Genomic DNA, 25,095 nt, shown 5'->3' with positions numbered 1-25,095 from the left:
GGACAACAGAGGTATGGTAGATAGGAAAGGTGGTTTCAAATTCAGAACAATTTTCTTTTCATGTAAGAATTTACAGATGACCACTGAAGCTTAGGATATTTGCTTGAAATCCTGTGATTTTCATAAAGTAGAAGATGAAAGGGTGTTTGAATGAGTTGAAACCATCTATCACTGACTCAATATGACCTCAGGTAAGAAGAAACTTGACTACTGTGAACTACCCATTCCTCATATCTGAAATTAAGATAAGGATACTTTTATATCTAAGTCTTTGATATCATTCAGAGGAAGAATGCTTAACAGGGTAACTTTTTGTTAACAACAATAGTTTATCCCACATTGTCCTTAGTATGGCCTGTGTTTAAATTGAGCCCTTTAGACAATTGCTTATGAAATGGTACCCTTCAACTTTGTTTTTTTAAACTCTCCTAGCAGCTGACACGTTACCTTCTGAGCACTTACCACAGTTTGTGATCATTTGTTTGGCTAGTTGAGTAATACTTGTTTCCCCTACTAGATTTCAGACCCTAATAGAGTAGCAACAGGGACCAATTTAGTATGTTAACTAGTACATCTCTAATACCTAGCATAATGCCTAATGTGTTAGACATTTGTTAAAAATTTGTTGAAAGTTTTATGAATAAACGAATAAACAAATGTGTGTTTCTGTGAGTTCTACCAACACAAAATGAAACAAACAAAAAACCCAGAGAGGCAAAATCAGCAGTTTGGTTTCTTCTCCCTCAATATGAGACTCTTAATGCTCTATTCTCTCTATATAAGTGACTCCTGTTGGCCATAATCTTATAGTGGGCATAGTGCCATGAGAAATTTATTGGCATAATTTTCGGCAGCATAAATGTTTAGTAACAGATGCACATACATGACACGTTGCCTCATTCAGTTGCCATCTGTTGGGCAACTGTCTATTCTAATGGGATTGGTCCATTAGGACTAGTCCAGTAGCACTCATGTTTAACCTTATTCATTTTCAAAATTGCTCTGAAAGACTTGAAGCAGGAATGGTGTTTCCATGTCTGGATGGCTGCTGTTCACTAATGGTCTTTCACAACACCTTGGCAAACTGTGAAGTCCACTTAGTATGTCATAATGCTCAACAAGGAAGTATTCTTTCTTGGATGTTTTGTCAAAAGTCAATCCCATACTGGCTCAGGGAAATACACTGAGCTACAGATAATTGGTTCCAACAGAATTAGTGTATGTTGTGCAATGGCAACAGAAACTGGCATGAGATGAAGGGATATAACCCATGCTGGTCATCATTAGCATGGATGGTTTTGTTTGTTTGTTTGTTTTATTTTTTAAACAGGGCAAAGGCAGTATAGTAAACTATAGAGAATATAGAGTGTTTCCATGTGTACATGCAATTAGGTTTTACCCAGTGGAGCATAATGATTCTCAGCCTTGACATGCCTTTTAATAAAACTTTACTAAGCCTTTTTGCTATATAAAGGCAGAGACAGTGTTGCCCTATATAAATATACCCAGTGCGTGACCAGTTGGGTTGGTGGTGTGTCATAAGTGTGAGACAGCTTCCATAAATGTCTCATTGCTTAGCATAATGCCTGGCACCCAGTTGGGGACTCAGTAAATATTTGTTTGATATATCTTGTGTTTTAGAAACAGTTGAGGCAATTTTCTCTGGATTTCCCACGTGAAATCTGTTTTTGTGGCCTAGGATCAAGCTGTGATTTAGAAATTAGAACACTTAATGTACTAAGCAGATCACAAAGCAAATTGCTTATCACTAGTATGTGCCCGCTATAAACTTCTGAAGGCTATCTGATCTGCAAAATGCAAATCATTGATTGCATGTGCTTTGGGGGAGTCAGACATGTAACTGTGGCCATTTTGGAGAGAGTAAACCATCTAAGTCTTGGTTCAGTTACAGTAATGACTAATTTAATACTAGATTCTCGCATGATTACAGAAGTGTGTGAATGACTCAGCCCATTAATATCCTTCACTCCTGTGATCTCCCCTCCCAGTGAAATAATGGCTGTAAGGCAATAATGATAATTGGAGGAGGAGGAGAACTTGACTTTGCCCTGTGGCAATAAAATGACACACTTTGAGTAATTACATATGCACACAGTATTGGGTGAAAGAAATGAGGAATATAATAATTTTATAAATATCATTAATATTTATGTTAAAGCACAGTGAAAGTAATAAGTAGCTTCAGTATCAGTGAAGACTGAGCTCTGTGTTTCTTTTTCCTAAAACAACTAGCCTCTGTGTTGAGTGGCAGAACCATTGGAGGCTTAGCTTAGTTGCTAACAGGCATTCACTGATGGCCTTCCTCTTGCTGACACAGGATGAGCACCACAGTCACAAGAGTGTTGGGCTCCAGTTAGCGTAGCTAAATGTTCACAAGTAGTTTTGAGCTGAAACTTAGTAGTTGGTTGAAGCGTCTGTGGATCTTTGGGGGATTATGTGTTTTTTCCTAGTGCTGCTCTATCTTTTTGAATCCATTCATTAGACAAAGAGCTGGATATTTGGAGTGAGCCTTCGTACGTTTTTCTCCTCTCACTGGAGTCACTAGTGACTTCAGCTGAGTCTGATGGAAACTTCTCAATCCTTGTTTACCTTGACCCCTTTTCCATCTTGTAATTTCACTTTGACACATCTTGAAATTCCTTCCTAGACTTCTGACACTTTTTTTGGTTGTCTTCTTAACTCTTGTGGTTTTTCTTTTTTGACTCTTCTTAACTGCCCTTAAATGTGGTATTCTCTATAGAGTTTTGTCTTGGTCTGTTTTTTTTTTCCCTTTGGTGTGTTTCCATTTATTCAGTCTCCTTGGTGATCCCATTTATTTCCATTCCACATGGGTGTTTCCATGTCAGTCTTGCTGAGCTTCAGACCTGTATATCCAGCCATCTGAAGGTATATGTCACGATGATGATAACAGCGACGACAGCAACACAGCTTTGTGCTATTGAATACTCTGTGTCTGACTGCTGAATGTTTTATTGCTTCATTCCATTTATTCCTCAGCAACACTGTGCAGTTAGTGCCGTTATTATTTTCTTTTTCCAAGAGGGGAAATTAGCGGTAGGTGCATTTGCTTTCAGTCTCACGTGGCAGCAATCATTGAAGCTGAGTAGCAGCTCTCCTTGGATCATTTCCTTCATCACAGTCCCCATCACTGCCCATGGTCCTACATTTACTGTGAGTTTCCTTGTGTCTCTGCTTATCTAGTTCTGTAGGTATTTATGATTCCTGGAAAAGAATATTTATTGCTGTGCTTTCCCAACTGATCATCTTCGCTGTAGTTGCATGATCTTTCTCTAATGAAATCTGTTACTTTCTTTCTCTTAGTGTTTTTGGTTTGCATTTCCTCATTGACTCTTTCTTCTCAGTCCACAAACATGTTAAAACCTTTATGCTGAAGTTAAAAGGAAAAGGTTAGATTTTTTTGATCATCTACTATGTGCCAAAGTTAAATACAAATATTATTGTCTACACTGTACTGAAGTGGGTATTACTGATTCCTAATTAGTGGTGAGAGAAATCCAAGGATTTCCAGAAAGATTGTCCCAATATCCACAACCAAGGGTAGACCCAGATTTGATCCCAAGGTCCATGTTTTCTCTCCATCACATCAATTTCACTTTACGCCCCTATTATCTTCTTTGTGGCCAACAAGTTTCTTAGCTCTTTCCCATGATCAGCTCCCATCTCTCTGTCCTTCCGTTAGCCACCAAACTTTGTTCATTTGTTTACACAAAACTCCCCTACTCCCTTTTCCATCTCAGCACAGCATAATTGGGCCTTCTTATGGTTTACCCATGCGTGGATATTGTTTGAGCATGGATAAATGGTAGGCATCCAACCTGACACCAGGAAGTCCTCCTAACCTGGGAGAAGTCTCACAGGAGGGTTGACAGATCACCAGCTGCAGGGCACTGTGCTGAGTGCCTGGTAATTAGATCCAGTGTTCTCCTTAGTATTTTTCTTATTTGAGCTTTCTTACATCATTTTCCTCAAAAAGACAAGCACGTCTCTTAAGAAGAGAGAAAGGTATGGACCTAATGGTCTATTAGATCTTCTCCTCCCATCTTTGAGGTGTTTAAAATTTGTTCTAAAAAAAACCCAAGCCATTCATATCTATTTCATACTAGAACAACACAACTCCAAAAATACTCCCCCTTATCTATTTCTCTTAAAAATACAAAGCAAGAAACCACTAAAATAGTTTAATCTCTATCTATTGCAATGATTTAAACAGATAATGAGTTGAATATTTTTCATGCTGTCATTGTGACAGCTAGAGTATATTAAGTTCTCTTTTCAGTGGCAAACCAGACCAAAGAGAAGATATTTGCTACAGTGAATTTACATGTATTTCAGCAACTTTCTGAAGGTCCTCACTGTGGGGGAAAAAATACATTGTTGTGTGAGTTTTCTTAGGGTATTGCTTATTACCATATTGTCAACCTCAAAATGCCTGTCTCTTCCATTCTGCCCCCTCCCAGTGTCTATCCTACTCCTCCGTAATAGCTGTTAATTAACTACAGGAGTTAATTTTGTTGGATGCATTTGAGTCCTTATTGAAAAAGACATTTGAGTTTACTTATCACCTGCTCAGATCAGATCTTTTCTAATCATCACTGATTGCATAATAATTTCAGACTGAAATTACTTTCAGACTGAAGGCCCACCTGATTTCCTTCCTGTAATGTAGCATTAACTTCTTAGGTCTCTGTGAGTTTGTTTTATTTTATAAATCTAGGAAAAGAGTCAATAATTTTTTTCTAAGAATCAGCAATTTATTTTCTAGGTCTAGTCTGAACTCTTCATGCTCTAGCTTTAAGTTTGTCTCATCTTGTTCTCTTGTGTAGAGGTGAGGATAGCTAGTTACTGTGCGTAATAGCTCTTTTTCTCATTCATAGGCAGTATTAAATTACATTTCCACCTTCTTTTTTCCAAATTGAGCTTTATTGGTTCTTGAGCATTACAGGACTTATTTTAAATTTTTAATTACATATAAGACTTGTCATTAAAGCCTGTGTTTTCGTGACTTTTTAATGGTGAAACTAGCAATGGTTACATGTCATCAGTACAAGGAAACAGTTCTTACACTCTGCTTTGTAAATATAAATTTTAGGCATTTTGATATGCTGCTTAATTTTCATTTATATTCAGTTAATTAAAATACAGAGCAATTAAGCAAAAGAAAAATTATATATTTTTCCTCCGTGACAAAAAGTAACCAAAATAAGTAAGTTTAAGATAATCTTTTGATTTCATATGCATTGATAAATCAGAGAGATTAGAAATGTATCTCACTGACTAGAACCAAAACCAAGAATTTTTTGTATGTATCTTGTTGTCTTAGCATTATCTTTAACTAATTGGATGTAGAAGTAAGTACTTTTATTTATTTCTGAATCTAAGGAAGGAGGAGATCAAGGTTTATGATCTCTTGAGTTGTCTTCCAGCCCCCACATTATGTACTCTAGTAACAATCATAGTTGATAAACTGTGGCTGTCAATGTGTTTAAGTTGTTTGTTTGAAATACATGTATTGAGCACTGCCTCCTATATGACAGATACTGGTAATAGTGTTAAATCAGATCTTTCAAAGATTTATACTTTGTTAGGGGGGAAAGTATAAAAATAAGAGCAATTGTATATTACTGGGGATATGGTAGAAGGCAGGGCACAGTGGTGATTTTGGTGAGCTTTGCTTGGTGACAGGAATATCTGGAAAGGGTCCAGATAAAAGAGACCAGTTGCAAAGGCCTGAAGAGCAGCCAAGGTGCAGTGTTGTAGCATCTGCTGCTGGGTTGTCGAGGCTGAGGTTGCAATGAGAAAGTAGAGACAGTGGCTCTGGAGCTTTTTCAAGGGATTGGAACATAAACAGAAAATGGGGAGAGGAAACGGATTACAAAGGTTGTTTGTTTTTTAAATATAGGAGTGAAGAGCCAGTGTAAACATTTTTTGGGGAAACAGCCTCTAGAGAGGGAATGTTTGTTCTGAAGGAGATGAAGAAGTAATTAAGAACGAACTTACCGGTTGAGGATGGATAGTGGGAGAGAGGTGGATAGATATGTGGTAACGCAAGCATAGCAAATGTTGATTGTGACATCTAGGAGGTGGACCAATGGGTGTTCACAGTACAATTCCTCTGGTTTTCTGCATGTTTGAAAATTTAATAATATGGCATAATAATATAATATTTGAGGGAAGAAGGACAGATTGAGAGTTTAGCCTTGAGGGGGAGAATAAGGGACATACTTACTCCTTTTTGTAGCAGGAAATTGTGGAAGTTCAAGGCTAAAGCCTCACCTTCTTTTGTAATATAGGAGTCACTATCACTTGCTGGGGCCAAGGGACAGAAGAAGAGGAGCTTTGATAAAGAAAAATGGAATAACCAGTGTGGCAAGTGGGAGGGGGCTGAGCAGACAGAGGGAAGAGAGGGCGATGCTCAGGTCCTGAGGAGGCTGCCTCACTTTGCAGCTCTCCCTGGGATTTCTCAGAGGACAGTAGTTAGTGGGAACAAGGAAGCACTGTATAGTTTGAGAAAGGAGATGTAGGATGAGTAGATGGGATGAATGTTTCCCTTTGCTGTTTACCAGCAGTCTTGCCCTCTGGAGGATTCTCTTTTCTACCTCATAATCTTTTTATTTGAATTACATGTTATAAAATCTTCTTAGCACTGTTACTCTCATTGAACTAGACAATTTTGTTGTCTTCCTTAGGTAAAAGAAGAACGTCCAGAAAAAATACCAGATTTAAAATTATTAGTAGAGAAGAAATTTTTGGCTTTACAGAATAAAAGTTCTGACATGGACTTTCAGAACAATGAAAAATTTGTACAGTTCAAACAACAGCTGAAAGAACTAAAGAAGCAATGTAAGTCAGCATGCTTTGCTTTGGTTTGGCTTTTTGAAATTAGGGAACTGACTTCATGAACAGTCCCGGAAAACTGATTCTCTGGCATTTGCTTATCTGCCTGGCTTGAGCCTCTTCCTAAGTTGCTTTTTATTGTTGTTGCAGTTCTGTATTTTGTCTTAACTTTTGGTTCAAATCAGCCTGTCCATTCTGAAAGCCAACAGTTTCCACAAAGTGCTAAGAAAATTCCCTAGCAGCTGAAGAAAGTTACATGTTTCTTCCCACTGCTGGAGTGAGGAATTGGGAAAGCAAAATAATGCTGAAAATCATTTTACTAAAATAACAATGGCATTTTTCAAATCTGAAACTGCTGTGCCAAGCTTTATGGTAGCCACATTTTGATTCTAGTTTTATTGCTTTGGAGTGATATTAGTGATGTTTTCTGAGAAAAACTTTTTCTTTTCAAATGTGGACCAAAATCCCCTTCACCATATCACCTTTGTGTAGTATAAATTCCATGTGACTTGAAAATTGGTTGCCTTCTTAATAAACTATTATACTTAGGGTTTTTTAAAATATTTTTTTAGTTGTAGCTGGACACAATAACTTCATTTTATCTTATTTATGATTATGTGGTTCTGAGGATCAAACCCAGCGCCCCGCATGCGCTAAGCGAGCTCTCCACCGGTGAGCCACAATCCCAGCCCTATACTTAGGTTTTTTTAAGGAACATAGTTTGGACTTGAAAATGAGAGTAAGGAAATAATTTATTATACAGAAACATTTTGTAGAGAGAATTTGCCAGAAATAATGTATCTCTTCAGCGAAGTATGGATACCCTTTCCTGTTTAACAATGTTATATAAATTGACTTTTTACATTAGCATCTATTTAGCTCTATTGTCTTTTATTCTTTTTTTTTTTTTTTTTTTTTTTTTTTAGGATTGAAGTCTTTTAATTCTTAAAGCATTGAATAGTAAAGCAAATGATTTTTTTTTTTCTTTCTTTATATTTAGTCTCCTATTACCTTCATTTTTGTGCACATGGGGCAGGAATGTTGCATTATGTGAGACATAATTCATTTCATGCCCTTATATGTACTTAGAGTAGAGATCCATATTTTGAAATAGACTTTCTTTTACATATAAGCAGTTTCTTTAAACTGATGCTGGGATCTGAAAAAAAAAATGACTGAGGAAGCTGCTTTACTTTTGTCTATTTTACAAATAACTTGTTTCATAACTTGAAATATTTTGCAATCATGATGAGACTTTTGCTTTTACTGTAGATTTAAATAGTAAGCATCTTCCCCATATTTTAGGTCTATTTTTGTTGTTGTTCATTGAATAATACCATGGCTGCCAAAATCTTTCTAGTGTAATTTATGCTGTTCCCCCAAATGGGTAATAACCCCCAGAACAGATAATAATGTGCTAGTAGCTTTCTGATCTTATGGATGATAGTGAATTTCAGTTTCATTGTTGGTCAAAAGAGCCAGATGTGTTTTACTTTATTACATAGAGCCAATATTCACAGATTAGGCAGACCTAGCATCTAATCACAATGCCTGATTTTTAAAGGATTTTATAGTACAGAACAAAGGATATCCAAAAGAGAATTTTTTTCCTTTTTTGTTATTATTCCTAAAGAAAAACTATGAAGACTTTTAGAACAGAGTACTCCTGGTGAGGCATTTTCTAATTAACAATATATAATTCAACAAAATGATATACATTGGAATCATGATTAGTGTTTCTTTACTTTTCTCTAAAATGGGGTGTGGGAGGGAGATTTCCCAAGACCAACAGTACACCTCCTTTGGATAGACAGTTAAACTAAACCTTATAGCAAAGTAAATTTATATTGAAAGAAATGCTTCCTTATGTAAGGTTTCCCCATATATTATAACACTGGAATTAAAAGAACTTTCCCTATAATTTCCCCTAAAATATTCTTCCAAAAGTTTTTAAATCTTGAATGACAGAACAAATAAAATATTAATCCTCTTTTAAAATGCTCTGTAAGCTGTGTATATTCCATTTCCAAAAATGGAATGGGTTTTTTTTTTTTTTTTTTTTTTTGGTACTGGGAATTGAACCCAGGGCCGTTTAATCACTGAGCTACATCCCCAGCTCTTTCTATTTTTTTGATTTTGAACAGGGTCTTACCAAGTTGCTTAAGGACTTGCTAATTGCAAAGGCTGGCTTTGAACTTCTGCTTCTCCTGCCTCACCCTTCTGAGCTGCTAGGATTAAAGGTGTGCACCACCATGTCTGGCTTAAAATGGAATTCTTAGTGTAGAATTATGAGCACTGCCAATTAAAACTTTATCATGTCTAGTGGATTTTAGTTCTTAGATTTTACTGCTACAAGTATCCTGGTTAGGATCAAGCTTTCACAATATTTGTGGTTCCAGGTCAGAGATACACGGTGATGTATAGATGAGCTAATTTGTTTTGAGAGATGTTCTAGAGATACAGAATTACAATAATTTTTTAAGATTGGAAAATAGAAGCTTGGGGAAAAGTTTGTTTCTCTTGCCTGTTTTGACAAAGTAAAGGCTCAAATGTTTCTTTGTTTGTATATATCTAAAAGGTTCTTTCATGAAAATAACCATGGTGTTTTCACTACCTTTATTATGTGAGAACATGAATTTGTAGGATTTAATTTTATCAAACCTGGATCCAATCAAAGAAATTCCAAGAAGCTCTTGGGTGGGGAGAGGTCCAGGTGGAGATTATGTGACAGGCAGGCAGTCCTCAGGGCACTCTGCTGACTGTAATTTGCTCCCCCTGATGGAGCTCAGCAGCTGGTCCTCACACTCTTTTGGTCCCATGCTGCCCTTTTATTTTTTAAATTTCTTGAGCACCCTAGAGAACTATATCTGTTGTTTATCCTATTAGAAATAAAAACTGAGGGTTTGCATGTTAAAATAAACAGCATTTGATATGAAATCTAACTATATTTTTTAAACCTAAAGAAAAGTTGCTGAGAAGAGTGACACTGTTCTGCATTTTTGCAAACATCTTGGATTCTGACTTAGAGGCAGCTAGATCCTCATCTGTGCTTCTGCATTTGGTCTGTTGTGATACATTGTTTTAGTTTTAGTAGACTACATTGGTAGTTGGACTTGCAGACCACCAGAAGGTCTCATTTGCAAACCTCAGATCTGAGCCAGGAATTGGTTACCAGATTTGTGGGCCAAATCTAGCTGCCTTCTTGTTTTTATGTGGCCTGCAAACTAAAAATATTATATTTTTCAATTGTTGGAATAAAAGACTATTTAGTGATGTGAAAATTATATGAAAATCTGATTTCAGCATTTATAAATAGTTAAATTAGAATATAGGCATGCTCACCCACTTGTGTATCATTTGTGAGGCTTTACACTATAATGATGGTGTTGAGTAGCTGTGGCACAGATCACTGGCCCACAGAGCCTATAATACTGTGTGGCTCTTTGTAGAAAAAGTTTTACTGATCCCTAGATAAAAATCATAATCAGAAACAAGAATATTTTTTTTTTTAAATTTTAGATTATTCCCCCTAAATACCATCCATTTGTCTTAGGTATGTTCAGAACACCTTGAGTAACCACTAAATGTGAATCATTGCAGTTGATGCTCTGAAATGAATAAAAAGCAGAGACCCTGTACTTGGAGACAGTGTATGCAAACATGAAATAATGCAAGAACAATTTATATTGAATTAAAAAAATCAAAATTAAAAGAAAAAACAGAAACAAGTATTTTACAATGTAAGATCTAAGTAAGGAGGGTCAAAATTGGAATATAGATTTTATCTGCCATGCTAACATTGCCAGTCATTTATAAGCGTCTCTATAGTCCAGTATATTCGGACAGATTCTGAGGCTCAGTTCAGGCCCAGCAGGAAAGAAATGTACTAAAGGCTTACAGTGGGAGAGGGAAGGGACACTACAGGTGCCCTTTACCTTCTCAGATACAAACTTCCCAGATCTGCCATGCTCATTTAAAGATATTATTTCTCTACAGGTAACATACTTTAGTTGCACATAGCAAATTTTTTGTATGGTTAATTCTTATACATATTACTTGCCATTATGTTCAGCTTTTTTGAACAAATGACATTATGCCTTGGGGAGGAAATTATTGGGAATATCACCCCGATTAAATGAAGTACCGGCTCTTTGCAAATTCCAAAAGCTTGCTTTAAACTTAAGTTGTTGAGGAATTTAGCATAGCACAGTGGAAGGAATATGAGCTTATTAGCAACCAGAAGACCTGGGTTTGAGTCACCTGATATGTAACCTGTCCTCCCCGCAGATGCCACTGATTTTTCTTGCTTCTGATTCTTGGAGTTATAGAAAATCAAGATTGGTTGAAGATAACTTTTACACTTCTAGATGACTAAGATGGTGACAGTGGTGATAATTGTGTTAGGCAACAGTTTCATGGAAAATAATTCTGTTTCCCTAAATAGTAATCATATTCTTACTGAGAGGTTGTCAGAAAATAGTGTGATTTGGCTTCATGTAGTCATATTCAGGCTTTCTTGGATTATATAATTTTAATTTATTTAAAAGTATGTTAAGGTAAATTTTTTGTCATCAACTTAAGCTGTCTTTACTACTGTAGTCATGGTTTCTTGCAATTTTAACTTCTGGAGAACTTAATTAGAATGAGTGAATACTTCTGTGTAGATACTCAAGTCACCAAGAAATCTTTCTAGCATCCTTTATTCATTTATTTACCTAATGTATGATTAGCAGACATCATAAATTTAGTGCAGATCACAAAAGCAGGATTGAGGATTGTAGATAATAACTGATACTTTGAAACTTTCAGGGCTTTGTTTTATAGTCAAAAATAGAGTTGACTGAATCTGAGCTGTTTTGTGTTTTAAAATTATTTAATGTGAAATTTAAATTTATTAGTACATTTAAATTCTGAGTTCCAGTGTGCCTCATTATTTTTTTTTTTTATTTAGAATTTGCTAACTTGAAGGTATTCGCCACAAATTTAATACACTGTATTAAGGTCATTGTTACATGTAGTATATAAAATATGGAGAAACTTGGAAATCATTCTTAGTGATGGTAATATTTGTGTCATATATATATAAAGACAGGAATTTAGTGATTACATAGATTCACTTTGAGCATATCCAGTCTAGATCTCAAAACTGATTGAGAGAGAGAGAGAGAGAGATCAATCGATAGGTTTCTAGCAGTACAAAAGGATTCACTTAGGGATGCCATTCATCAGGGGGTTCCTCCTCAGAAACATTAGTTGCCTCACTTTACCGTTCCTCCTAGTGGCTCTCCTTTTCCTTTAGCATCTCTTCAGAACCAGAGCAGATGGCCGGGACTTACATGTTTTGCTCACTGCTATACCCCTATGCTCCGGCATGAGGGTTAGACACGTGACACTACTACGCAGAGGTCCTTGATGGTCAGCAGAACCTTCAGGAGAATTGTCATATGCTTGAGAGCGTCTGTCCTGTCAGAGAGACACGACATGCCTGAGGTTACAATCCCCACTTGAATCTAATGTATGAAATATGATATGTCAAGAGCTTTGTAATGTTTTGAACAACCAATTTAAAAAAAAAAAACAAAGTTAATGAACAGTAGAATCAGAAACCAGGAGATGCTAGAGAATAAGGGGGCATCGGAACGAGGTATAGCTGTCCTCTCTCTTCCATTTTGTAAAGTTGTATTTTCCAGTTTAAAGTAGATTTGGGATACTAAATAATTAAGTTTTGAAGATAAAGATTAATTTATCTGGGCACCACAGCACATGCCTGTAATCCCAGCAGATCAGGAGGCAAAGGTAGGAGGATCAGGAGTTCAAAGCGAGCCTCAGCAAAAGTGAGGTACAAAGCAACTCAGTGAGACCCTGTCTCTAAACAAAATACAAAATAGGGCTGGGGATGTGATTCAATGGATGAGTGCCCCTGAGTTCAATTCCCCATAACACCCCCCCCCAATAAAGATTAATTCAAATTAAAGAATTCAGTAATGGTGGGGTTTTAATCTGGTTATTAAATTATCAGAGAGCTATTTTATCTTGATGAATTAACTTTTCTACAGTTCCTTTATTCTGAGCAGTAAAGACATCCATCTGCTCCACATTCAGTCTGTAATTGTCCCATTCCTGTTGGATGTTATGAAAATGATAACAAGACTTTGTTTGGTGTCTGAGCACTTGCTGGATTATGATAACAGTAGGCATTGTTGGAGTGTCTACCTATGCATTTACAAAAGGGGAAGTGGTATGGTACTTGCCTACTTCATATACATTATCATTTATTTCTCACAACTCTCCTAGGTGGCTTTAGCCATTTTGCAGATCAGAAAACAGGCAAAGAGATAGGGCTGTAATTCGTAGTAGACAACTTGCTGACGTGTATGAGGCCCAAGTTTGATCCTCATCCCCTCAAAAAAAAAAAAAAAAGACAAAGAGAGGTAGTATAACTTACATTGATCTTAAGTGCTGAAATTCAAACCCAGGTTTGGTGACCACACAAAGCTCATTTTCTTTTCTCCTATACCATACCAACTTTTGAAATACTTTATGTGTTTTCCCTTCTTTTAATTCAACCATCATATTTATTTCTTGAAAATCATATGTTTGAGTCTCCCAGGTCATAGAATTACATTGATGTACCCTGACATCACTGAGGGGAACTTGCTTTGTTTAGCTTAGAGAAGATCTCTTTTTTGGCCAGTTGCATTCAGAGTTGGGGAGTCAGGATGATATCAGGCATCTCATAGCAGTCCTTCTTTTCCAGATCCCACGGTTTTGGCAATGTGTTCAGTAGATTGTGCCTAAGAATATTTTCGGTGTGAATAGTTGCTAAGTTATGGCAAAGAGGAAGAGGATATTTATTGCATCACAAGTTTAGAACAAGTTCCATGAAATTTATTTCAAGCATAACAACAATAATCTCTTGCACATATAACATCCATATGTGGGAAAGGAATGCATGAAAAATGTAGGTTCTGTTTTTAGCAGACCAAACACCATATAATAAGAATCATGGAGGAGACATATTTACCCAGTGTCTCACAGTCAGGAGGCCTCAAGAATAACAAATATGTTCAGGGGGAAAAGGGAAGTTTTAGAATGAGAGATGGCTATAATTAAATTTGTAAAGAAAGATTCAGTTATCAAGGGACACATGAGTCAGCGGTAAGTTTAAACACCTGTGAACTCTGGGTGTTTCTCTTATTGTGACTTATTTTATGAGTGTGATGTTATCCATGCTCAGAAAGCAGCTGGGATCTAAGTAGGAAGACCAAATCATATGTGTCCCAGAGCCAATGGACATTATACTTAAGAATATAATTATCTTGTCAAATTCCTGGAGTGGAATGATTGAAGTTTTGTAATTGTTAGAAAGGGAGTGTCAGGCAAAGTTATTAAATATTTCTAATACTTCATTTTTATAGATATGCATATGTTTGATTTTTTTGGAAAGAGATTTTAAATAGAATTTTTGCAGCTCAGTTTATGGTGTGTTATTGTTTGTGCTTAGCAAGTGATCATGATTTAATCATTAATCATTCTGAAAATTTAAAGTAAAAAAAGTATTTCAAAGCCAAATAATAATTATTACCAAGTTAATAATTATTATTTGGCTTTGAAAAGTAGCTATAACTGAAGGTTGTTATATGTGTATGGCAGCATTTACAAAAGGGGAAAAACTAGCTCTTGTATATGGAAATTCGGAGCCACTGATGTGAAAATGTATTGCTAGTGAATAATATTTGAATCAAGCAAAGTGGTATAATTTTGCACATTCAAATAATTATACTAATGACTTGCTACCATCAATTTCAGTTTAAGATTTTGGAAGCATTAATGTGGTACAACAAAAGACCTGACTTAAACACTGATGAATGAGCTGTGTCCCCTCTGGCAACTCAGTGTCTGACTCTGGATTTCACATCCTTATGATACTTTGTGACATGCTCTGTTGCTAAGGTAGTGCTGCCTCCTCCCCCCTGTCAATTCTAGGATGTTTTCTTTGAAACTCCATATCTGGGAATCTCTCTAAAAGAGAGATGTTCTGAAATAACGGGGCGAAGTTTATTCAACAATATCTTTTTAATATTATTTATAATGAATGTATGAATCATAATATGACAGACAAACAGTAGTTAAGTAAATATGCTGCATTGACAGTGGGGTTGTTTTGCATTTAAAAATGATGTTAGGGTAGTTTTAATAGTCTTAGTAAATAAATGCTTATGCTATTAAGAGTTTTAAAAAGCAGGATACAAAGTTGTATGTTTAGAATGATTGCAGTAAGTATGCATTCATGTAAAGCAGCCTTGTCACTTTGCCCTTGAAAAAAGTATTCGTCATTCTTGTAAAAAAGGGGCTGCCCTTCGTATATGTAGAAAGAAGAAGAGGCATGTTTGCAAGCCATGTGTCTACATTTCTATTATTTATAAGATATATCTTATCTTAGAAAACAGTTTCCAAATATGATTATATTTAATCCTTACAAGTGGTCGATTAGTATTATTAATCCTATTTTCAGATCAGGTTCTGTGAGATCATGTGTCTTGCACAATTCTCTTGCCCCTCTCAAATTCTCTTGTGTTCCTTTGACATCAACACTTCCCTTATTCCCAGCACCTGGCACCTATTGTTAGTTTTAACTTTTCCAGAATGTGTAGATGGAACAGTACAATATGTAGTCTTTTGAGAGGTTTTCTTCACTTGTCAGAATACATTTCAAATCCATCCCTGGTGTGACTGGTCCCAGAAGTTTGTAGCATTTTGTTGACATATGGGTGGACATGGGATTTTTGTACATTCACTGGTTGAAGGTCTGTCTGTAGGTCTTCAGTATATTAGGGATTCTTTTACAGACATATGTTAGATTTAAGTGGGGTCGCTTGAGATTTCTGGGTCCTAGAACTTGACATATGGGTGGACATGGGATTTTTGTACATTTACTGGTTGAAGGACATTTTGGTTGTTTCCAGCTCATGGCCATTATGAATAAAGCTGCAGTCAGCATTCATGTACAGTTTTTTATGTGGATGTAAGTTTCATTTTGGGTAAATATCTAGGCCTGGCATTTCTGCTTTGTATGCTAAATGTATGGTGTTTACCTAATAAAGAAAGTGCCTAACTCTTCCAGTATGCAATGTGTGAGAGTTCTAGTTGCTGTGCACCCTTACCAGCACCTGAGTTATTTTGGTTTTGTTTTTAATTTTAGCCATTTTAATAAGTATGTGGTGGTATCTCATTGTAGGTTTTATTTGTTTTCCTAATATTTTAATATTTTGGATTTTTCATGTCATATTCATGTTTCTCTGGTCAAATTATCTTCTATCTTTATTCTTTAATTCAATCCAAAAACACCATGGATGCTTCCCACACCAGCAACATTAGCATCACCTGGAAACCTCTTAAAACTACAAAATTTCAGTTTCCATCCAGACTGACTAAATCTGAACCTGGGAATGGGACTGAATTTTAAGAAATCCTCCCAATGGTTCTCCTGTATGCCACAGTTGAGAACCACTGGATTCAGCAGAGGTGCACACCCCTCACTGGGCATCACTGACAACTTTGAACATTAAAGACAGAACACAATTTTAGTGCACAATCCTCACCCTAAGATTCAGAACCAGATTTCGTTGGTTAGGCCTGTAGGCATTTTTTAAGTTCCCCGGGTATTGCTAAGACTTCTTCAGGGTTGAAAACCAGTGTACTAAAGGTTGCTTACCTGGGATACAAATCTGATACCAAACTCCAGATCTCATGCAGCATATTATCTAAAAGGGAAGATCCATGTATATGTACCTTGGTGTAGGTCTGAACACATGTAAGCCATACAGTATTTACCTAACAAATTAAATTCTACTTAGTGTCCTGGGTTTGTTGATATAGATATTTATCTATAGCTGAGAACACTCAGTTTTATGCTCTGTGTTGTACTTAGCATTCATTCATTCAACAACTGAGTATGCTGAGATTATAATGGCAAACAAAACATAAAAGCATGTTCCTGGAGCCTACATTCTGGTCTTTAGCACCACTCTACAATATTTTGGTAGAAGTACAATACATTTCTTTGTAATTCTAAAACAAGTGTGTTTATGCACATTACTTATAGTCTTAAATGATCATATTTGTCTACTTGTTTTGTTTAAGTACCATCCTTCAGAATTACTTGTCTTATATTTGTTATAAATTATATTAGTCATTAAGTTCTTTTTACTGGATAACTTTTTCAACTCATTTATTTAATCAGTATTAAGACTAGATTGTCCAAGCCATGGGAAAATCTTGAAATTTTAAATCAAAATGTAAGTTCAAACTGTGGTTCAACCACACAATTGTTGGTGCTTTTTTAATCAATTCAATGAAATTTTACTTTTTTGTAAAGTATGTTGTTGAAATAGTAGTAATAATAGAAAACTAACAACTGTACAGAGTTGTATAAGGATTAATTCAGATACTGTATTTGAAAATGTTTTATAAGTTGAAAATAGTTTATCTGATCTTTTTTGTTAAAGACATTTACTTTAATGGTCTTTTTAATTTACATCCTAAAGTGCATAAAAATAAACATTTGAAAAGTCATTATCAGTTGGCATGAATTCTTAAGTACAAAGAAATAAACACAGTTTGGGTCATTTTGCTAAAGTGTTAAGAGATTGTATGGAGGATAAAACATTGCTAGACTGTCAAGTAGTTAAGGAATTTCTGTAATTGGCAAGGGTGTGAACAAAAATGTTGATAAGGTCAGAAATCAGTTTTCAGTACAATATTGGTTTTGGCAACCTTTTCCTGATAGGGAGGCAGAGATTGAAGAGTCAAGAATAGTACTATTCACATACATAATGAACCACCCTCTACTCTGATAAAAGTATTGTAAGCAAATGAAGTGGAGCTATCTGTAGGTCTTCAATATATTAGGGATTCTTTTACAGACAATGTTAGATTTAAGTGGGGAGAAAAATCTCTAGTGTTTGATCATAGTTATTTAGTTAGCCTTTAAAAAAGCATCACTTGATGACTTATTTAAATATATACTTCATATGTGTATTTTTAGTTCCCTCACATCATCCAGTCACCATCTCAGAATACATCACACCCAGGGACATTGCATGGCTGAGATCTGGAACTGGGAAGGGAGGCAGGTAGAAATGGCTCTTGCCGAGACCCATATGGGCTCTACCGTCAACCCATAGCTGCTTTTTGTTTGTTTTTTGGTACTGGGAATTGAACCCAGGTGTACTATACCGTTGAGTCCTTTTTATTTTTTTATTTTATTATTTTATTATTTTTTTATTTTAGTCCTTTTTATTTTTTATTTTTAGACAGGGTCTTGATAAGTTGCCGAGGCTGACCTTGAACTTGTGATCTTCTTTCCTCAGCCTTCCAAGTACTAGGATTACTGACACAGGCCAGTGCACCCAGCAGCCCATAGCTCCTTGAGACATACACTGCCCATACATTCTCATTTTTAAAAAATGTTAATAAACTTTATTTTTTAGAGCAGATTTGGGTTCATAGCAAAATTGAGTGGAGATTACACAGATTTCCTGTATGCCCTCTGTCTACGCCTGCATGCATGGTCTCCTCCATTACTTTGCATAAAGTAATTGACGTCTTAGCAGTGAGAGAAAAAGGAGACTGGTCACTTGAGATTTCTGGGTCCTAGAACTTGACATGCAAAATCAGCAGAAAAAAAATGAGAGAGTGGCATGGGGGTCAATGAAAGATTTTGTGTCAAGTTTTCCAAAATAGTACAGGTTTAAAGATCCAATAAATTAATCAGTTTTATTTACTGCTGGGTTTCTTTCTCTTTGTTTTGCTGTTGATACTTGGTTATCCTGTCAGTTCAGGTAGACAGGAAGCATTTGTCTGCCTTGATCTTCTGTATCCTCAGAACCTAGAACAGTACCTGGTGTGGAACCAGGGTTCCATATGTTTGGACAGTGAATGAAGGACTACAAAAGGGGATTATATATTAAAATCAGGGATCGTTTTTCCCCTCAAGAGACAGATGTCCATGACAAATACTTTGATACATAGTCTCACATGGATAGGCCTCATGTACCTTTTCCCCAAGGTCATCTTGGCAGACCTGGGCAACAACTATGCTCTGAGTACAGAGTGTGGCTGCCAGTTGGCTGGAGGTGTTCCCAGACTTCCTGGCAACTGTCCTCACCTAGAGTTTTCATAGGGTCCTTCTGATGGAAGGTTCTTCCTTCTTCTTTCCTTAGGGCACACTGTACTTTGACTAAAACTTCAGTCACATAAAGTAAGAAACTTATAAGTTAGACTCAAGAACTTTTAATTTCTTCTTCCAAAAAATTGTCAGAACAGCCTCCATCTTTCCTGTTATGTGGTAGTATTGATGCTACCTCCTTCCAAATTATCAAGTTGATCACATTTCTTACATTTGATAGTATTATAGAGTCAAGAAAATGTAGTAGCTTGTTTAGGTGTGTTTTCTTCTGCTTCAGATCATAGTGGATTTATTTTATATTTATCAAAAGCAAAAAATGACTCCTGCAAAAAGTAAGGATAATCCGTCAGTTAATGATATGTGCTGTCCTGTATCATTCCTGCAAACTCTGCCAATTCCCTCTCTCCTGCTCCCGCTGCTGCTACTGCTGAATTTCTGATCTTACTATTAGCCTCCTACATGCTCCCTACTTCAAACTTAACTCCTCCCAGCTTCTACCAGAGCCATGATCTTTCCATAGTATAGGTCTGGTCATGCTTGTCCACGTGTAGCTGGCAGGAGTCAGGCAATGAATGGTCTTTCGGTGGTTCCCCTCAGCTTTTCTGGAATATTAAAGGCCTTAATGACCCCAGGCTCCTTTTCTCTTTCTTTCCACTTTTCTCTTTAGCCTTTGACCCAAATACTTGTGATTCCTAGAAAGTACTGTGTTCTCTTTCACCTTCAGACTCCCACACTTGCTGATCTCATCCAGGAATATTCTACTCCCTCCTCTCTCTTCCCCTAGTTAAGGCAAGCCCATCTTTGTGCTTGTCCACAGACACCACTGAATTCTGGGAGGCTTCCCTGAGATAGAGTCAGTGCACATCTGTGATGTGAGTCCTGTAAGGGAGTCTTGGTCTGGACAGGAATATCTAATAACAAAGACTAGGAAAGTTCATGTGTGAGATTTTGGGAAGAAAAAGAAGAATTTGAGGCACATTTTATGACATCTTCAAAAGATGCTAGCTATCTTATTTCAAAACTTTGTACAGAACAGAACCCAGTATTGTATAATAACCAATCTATAATCTAATATTTGAACAAGTGCTCTGCTATGCTTTAACCATATCAGTAAAATACTGTTTCCTGTTTTTGATTGCTGTTCACCCCAGCAGATATACTGTAAGAACTCCCTTTCTCATCTTGCTTGACTCATTTTGACTTGAATAGCAAGTTCCACATGACCCTACCTATAAAAAATAGAAAGTGTATTATTATGTTTTCAGAATACCAGACTTTGAGAAATAGTGAGCTGTTCTTTTTTGTTTGTTTTTGCTGTCATGGCCACTGCTGTTAATGGCATGGACTGGGAACTGGTGATCACAGTGGGAACAGCAGAGGAGGCCTGAGGGAGCAGAGAGCTGAAAGGAGTGTGCCTGTGTAGATTGTAAACACCATCACTGTAACTAACAGAACACGCCAACCATATCTGAGGATTAAGCTTAAGTTTTTTTAAATTTATTTTTTATTCTAATTTGTTATATATGATAGCAGAATACATTACAATTCATATTACACATATAGAATGCAATTTTTCATATCTCTGGTTAAAATATACAAAGTATATTCACACCATTCGTGTCTTCATACATGTATTTAGGGTAATGATGTCCATCTCATCCCACCATCTTTTCATGATCCCCCTTCCAATCTCTCTATAAATCAGCCTCCTTATATCAGAGAAGACATTCAGAATTTGTTTTTTTAGGATTGGTTAACTTCACTTAGCATTATATTTTCCAACTCCATTTATTTACCTGCAAATGCATGATTTTATTCTTTTTTATTGCTGAGCAATATTCCATTGTGTATACATACACCACATTTTCTTTATTCATTCATCTTCTGAAGGGCATCTAGGTTGGTTCCACAGATTAGCTAATGTGAATTGTGGCTATAAACATTGATGTGGCTATGTCTAACAATAACCTAAAATAATCATAATAAGCTGAATATTAAAGGTTCAGGATATGTGTCAAGACTCTTTAATATATTTTCCAGTAAACATACTTTTGGAGATCAAGTCTAATATGATAGTTCCAAACCAAATGCTTTCTGTTCAAAGATATTTTTCTATAATGTTTAATAGGAAGATGCAGAAATAGTCATAAACTTTTGACCTTAGCAGAATATTATTAAAAACAATTTGGTTATTAATAAATAATTTTATAAAGTTCTTGACTATTTCTTTTATCTACAAAATGGGATGTTTAAAATGTTTAAGCAGCCTAGTGTAGTGGTGCATGCCTGTAATCCCAGCAGCCCAGGAGGCTGAGGCAGGAGGATCACAAGAATAGCTCACTATTTCTCAAATGCTGGTGTTCTGAAAACATAATAATACGCTTTCTATTTTTAAGAAATGAAAATATAAAATAAAATATAAATAAATAAAAATATAAAATAAAAGGGCTGAGGATGTGGCTCAGTGGTTTAAGTATCCCTGATTTCAATCTCTGGTACAAAAATAAAATAAAATAAAAAGTTTTATACTATTAAATTTTAAAGTAGTATGAAATTTTGTGTGTTTGTTTTCTGATGACCATTACCAAGTGAGGACATACCGTTAAACCACAAATGGAAATGAAAAAAGACATAAGACAGGAGGAATAGGTAATCCAATTATATTAGACCATAAGAGTCTGGGAGAAAAGAAACAAGGGTAGGTTAGGACTGGTTTATGGAGTTACTTGTTGCCTTGAATAGGACAGGTTAGTAAGTAATGGGGAGTAGTACTAAGAGGTTTTTATCAGCTGAGCTATCTGATTAGATTTGAACTTTAAGAAGGTAAATCTAATTGTGGTCCACAGGATAAACTGGTATGGGGAGAGGTCTTGTTGCAGCAGTCCAGGCAAGTTCTGATTGTATCCTGAACTACCAGAGGCTAATTGGAAAGGAGAGAATGGCTGCAGTAAGTGTTGGGGAGGTGGAGTCTGTAGCGCTTGTCAACTTATTTAATATAGCAGTATACCTCAGAGAATAAGGAGCTGAAGGCGGTTCTGATGATATTAGCTTGGACAACTGGGGGAATGGTGACACTATTTAATAGTAGTAGTATGTCCCATGAAAGAGCAGGACTTCAGAAGGGGGACTTCGGTGCCAAATACATTGAATTTTCTTTTACCAAGGATTCACAACCTTCTGAGTCTGAGCAGAAAGTTATGCATAACTTTCATATTTTAAAATTCACAAATGAAATTTCATAATCTTATAAGATGAGGATGGGCAGTGGAATAAATCACTTTTTATTTTCTGTGATAATACTTCATTGGTAGTATTGGTTGAGTTTCTTCCTTGTTTCTTTTCTCGTTCCTACAAATTGTTATTTAAAGTAATGAAGAGTAACAGTCAAACCTGACTTCCCCTATCCAACTTGAGCAAGAAACACATTTTGTGGGTCTTTAAAAATTCTCATGGCATATGACGGGGATAGAGATAAGTAAAGACAGTGGAATAAATCTGACATAATTTTCTCATGTACTTATATGAAAACAGTACAGTGAGTCCTACCACTTATAGGGTGGGCAAAATTTATACCCAACAAACATTTATTATTGCTTTAATTGAAGATAGTGCACAGATGAATACAACTTAGTCCTTTTAAGGGAACAGAGAAATAATATTTTTTTGTGTGTGCAGTGCTGGGGATTGAACCCAGGGCCTCACCTATCCAGGCAAGTGCTGTACTACTGAGCTAGATTCCCAGTCCTGAGAAATAAATTTACAGTAACTATAAGTCAAAGCAAAATAAGTGCCATGAAATAAATATAAATGGAGTGCTATTGAATTAGAAAAAGGATGAGGAGGCAAATGGTTGAGTGCCAGAATATGTGATTCATATAATTAACATCTAAGGAAGGAGATCTTTGAAACCAGAGAGTGACGCTTCATAGAGAAAAACTTACTCAAATTCTATCTCTTTGAAGAAGAAAGAGAATTTGAGTAAGAGGAGAGGTGAGGATCCTACTCAATTTAGAACTGAGTTGTGTTTTCCCAAGAGGGTAATTATTTAATTAAAGAGAGGCTCTTCACATGATAAAATAAAAAGCATTGAATAATAGAACTGTGGAAAGACTGGCAAGCAATGTGCGGGAGTGCGACTGGCCAGTGTTTCTCTGCCCCATGTTGCGAAGGCTTCATTTTGTTTCATCAGGTATTTGTGTGCTTTGGTTGGAAATTTCAGTAAAGAATGTTTTATTTTATAAAGAAAGTACACATTTTTTTTTATTGAACAGTGCTCTTTGTAACCATGTATTAATTTAAAAAATAGAAAAAAAAATAATGTATATCCTTACCAACAAGGAAATCCAAAATTAACAAAAGTAAGGAAACCCCCGTTGAGTAATGTCAGCTGGTACTTTCTGCAGGTATATCTGGATCTCCTTAGTGGCTAAGCTGGTAGAAATAATTGGGGAATTTCCTTTCCTAAATTTGAAAGGCAAATTTGCTTTATAATCATTTGATTCTAACTGATCCTTTAAATAATTTAAACTATTTTGAGAAGGAGAAGAATCAGGATGCATTTTATTTAATGCTAATTGGATAGTACAGTACTTAAACATTTATCAGTTGTCAAAGTGTTTGATATAACTATGTAATTAGTAATAAAATGTAAGAATAATAATTTTTTTAAGTAAATCAGGACAATCTTTTGCTATTAAAAGGTCACTTAAAGTACCATGACGAATCAACCCCATTGTCTGGTTCATCATTGCCTTTCCTATTCAGAGGTATTTAACTAGTAAATTGCCTAACTTAAATGCTACCTTGTGATGAATTTCTATAGAATTTTTTGAGAGAAACATTTTTACTACCTAAGTTATTTTTTTAGTGATAGGAATTTGGGCAATTAATAGTAGTTTTGTTCATTTCATTTCTTTTAAAGCTGCAGTATAATACTGTTAATTTTAAAGAGAATATCACAGGACTATTCTAAGTTGCAAATGAAATAGCACATATGGTATTTTGCAAGATACAAAGCCTTATGCAAATAAATAAAAAGTGGTATTATTGTTCTGAGATTAGCATTTGTTCTTTCAAGGTCCCTATAGAATAGCAGTAGTTGATATCTTAGACTTTAGAGCTGCACATTCTGGCATTGATTCTGGGTTTACTAGCTGTGTAACCCACAGGTAAGTTTTTAAACCCTTATGTGCCTGTTTTTCCATCTGTTAAATGGCATAATAAAAGTATACCTTCTTCAAAGGGTTATTGTGAAGATTCAATGAATTAATAAATGAAAGTCACCTATAGCAGTGCCATGGCACACAGTTAATACTATGTGTTTAACTGCGCTTTTCACCATCACTATTATCACTTCATCATGTAGCATAGGAAGGACATTACTCTTCGGTTTATGCTAATCATGTTGTTCCTCTCCCTGGATTTGTATTTTCCTCAGATGGGGAGTTCATTGGGGGGTAAGGACTAAACCTCATCAATTTTATGTCTTCAACATTTGACACAGTTCTTAGCTCATGATAGGCATTTGATTGATAAGTGAATGGATTCTATTATACATTTTTATGCATAACCAATTTAGAGAAAAGTACTGTAGGAGAAGTATAGAAAATGAAGTACTTAATATCTGCCTAATGTTATTTTCATTCGGATCTACCTTACTCTTTTCAACCCAAAAGTCACTTCATTTCCTTTTCTCTCTTGCCAGTCTGACCTCAAGTTTACCCTCCCAGCCTTTTTATTCCCTTGATTATTTCATTCAGTCTTCCTTTTGTGGGAAATGTTCAGTAACCACACCTCCCTAGACAGTCTTGTCTGTTCCAGAGCACTCTTTGTACATGTCTTCCCTGCCTCTCTTTAAAGTTTTTATCTTTTTAATTGGGTAGTGGATGCATATAGCACAATATCCATAAAGTACAAAAGACCATGTGGTGGAAAGTGGGCCTTGGCCTCCCTGGGGGCCATTCTATTACCAATTTCTATGCGTCCCTAGAGAAATATTCCCTATGGTGGTGTGTGTGCGCTAATGGTAG

At 35.9% G+C, this 25,095-nt stretch overlaps 1 protein-coding gene across 4 annotated transcripts in view; it reads left to right on the top strand.

Annotated features, from left to right (window-relative positions):
* The window catches only part of Nsmce2 (NSE2 (MMS21) homolog, SMC5-SMC6 complex SUMO ligase), a 223,707-nt gene that overhangs the window by 75,596 nt on the left and 123,016 nt on the right, over positions 1–25,095 (top strand). For all 4 annotated transcript variants that reach the window (XM_027950003.2, XM_027950012.2, XM_071602130.1 and 1 more), the window contains exon 4: positions 6,729–6,882. In XM_027950003.2, coding sequence (XP_027805804.1) covers positions 6,729–6,882 — 154 coding nt within the window. The remainder of the gene's footprint in view (positions 1–6,728; positions 6,883–25,095) is intronic.

Source organism: Marmota flaviventris, chromosome 15 (assembly GCF_047511675.1).
Source record: "Marmota flaviventris isolate mMarFla1 chromosome 15, mMarFla1.hap1, whole genome shotgun sequence".
NCBI classification, from domain to species: domain Eukaryota; kingdom Metazoa; phylum Chordata; class Mammalia; order Rodentia; family Sciuridae; genus Marmota; species Marmota flaviventris.
The sequence above is the reverse complement of the archived record's forward strand: the minus strand, read 5'-3'. Positions and strand labels throughout refer to the sequence as shown.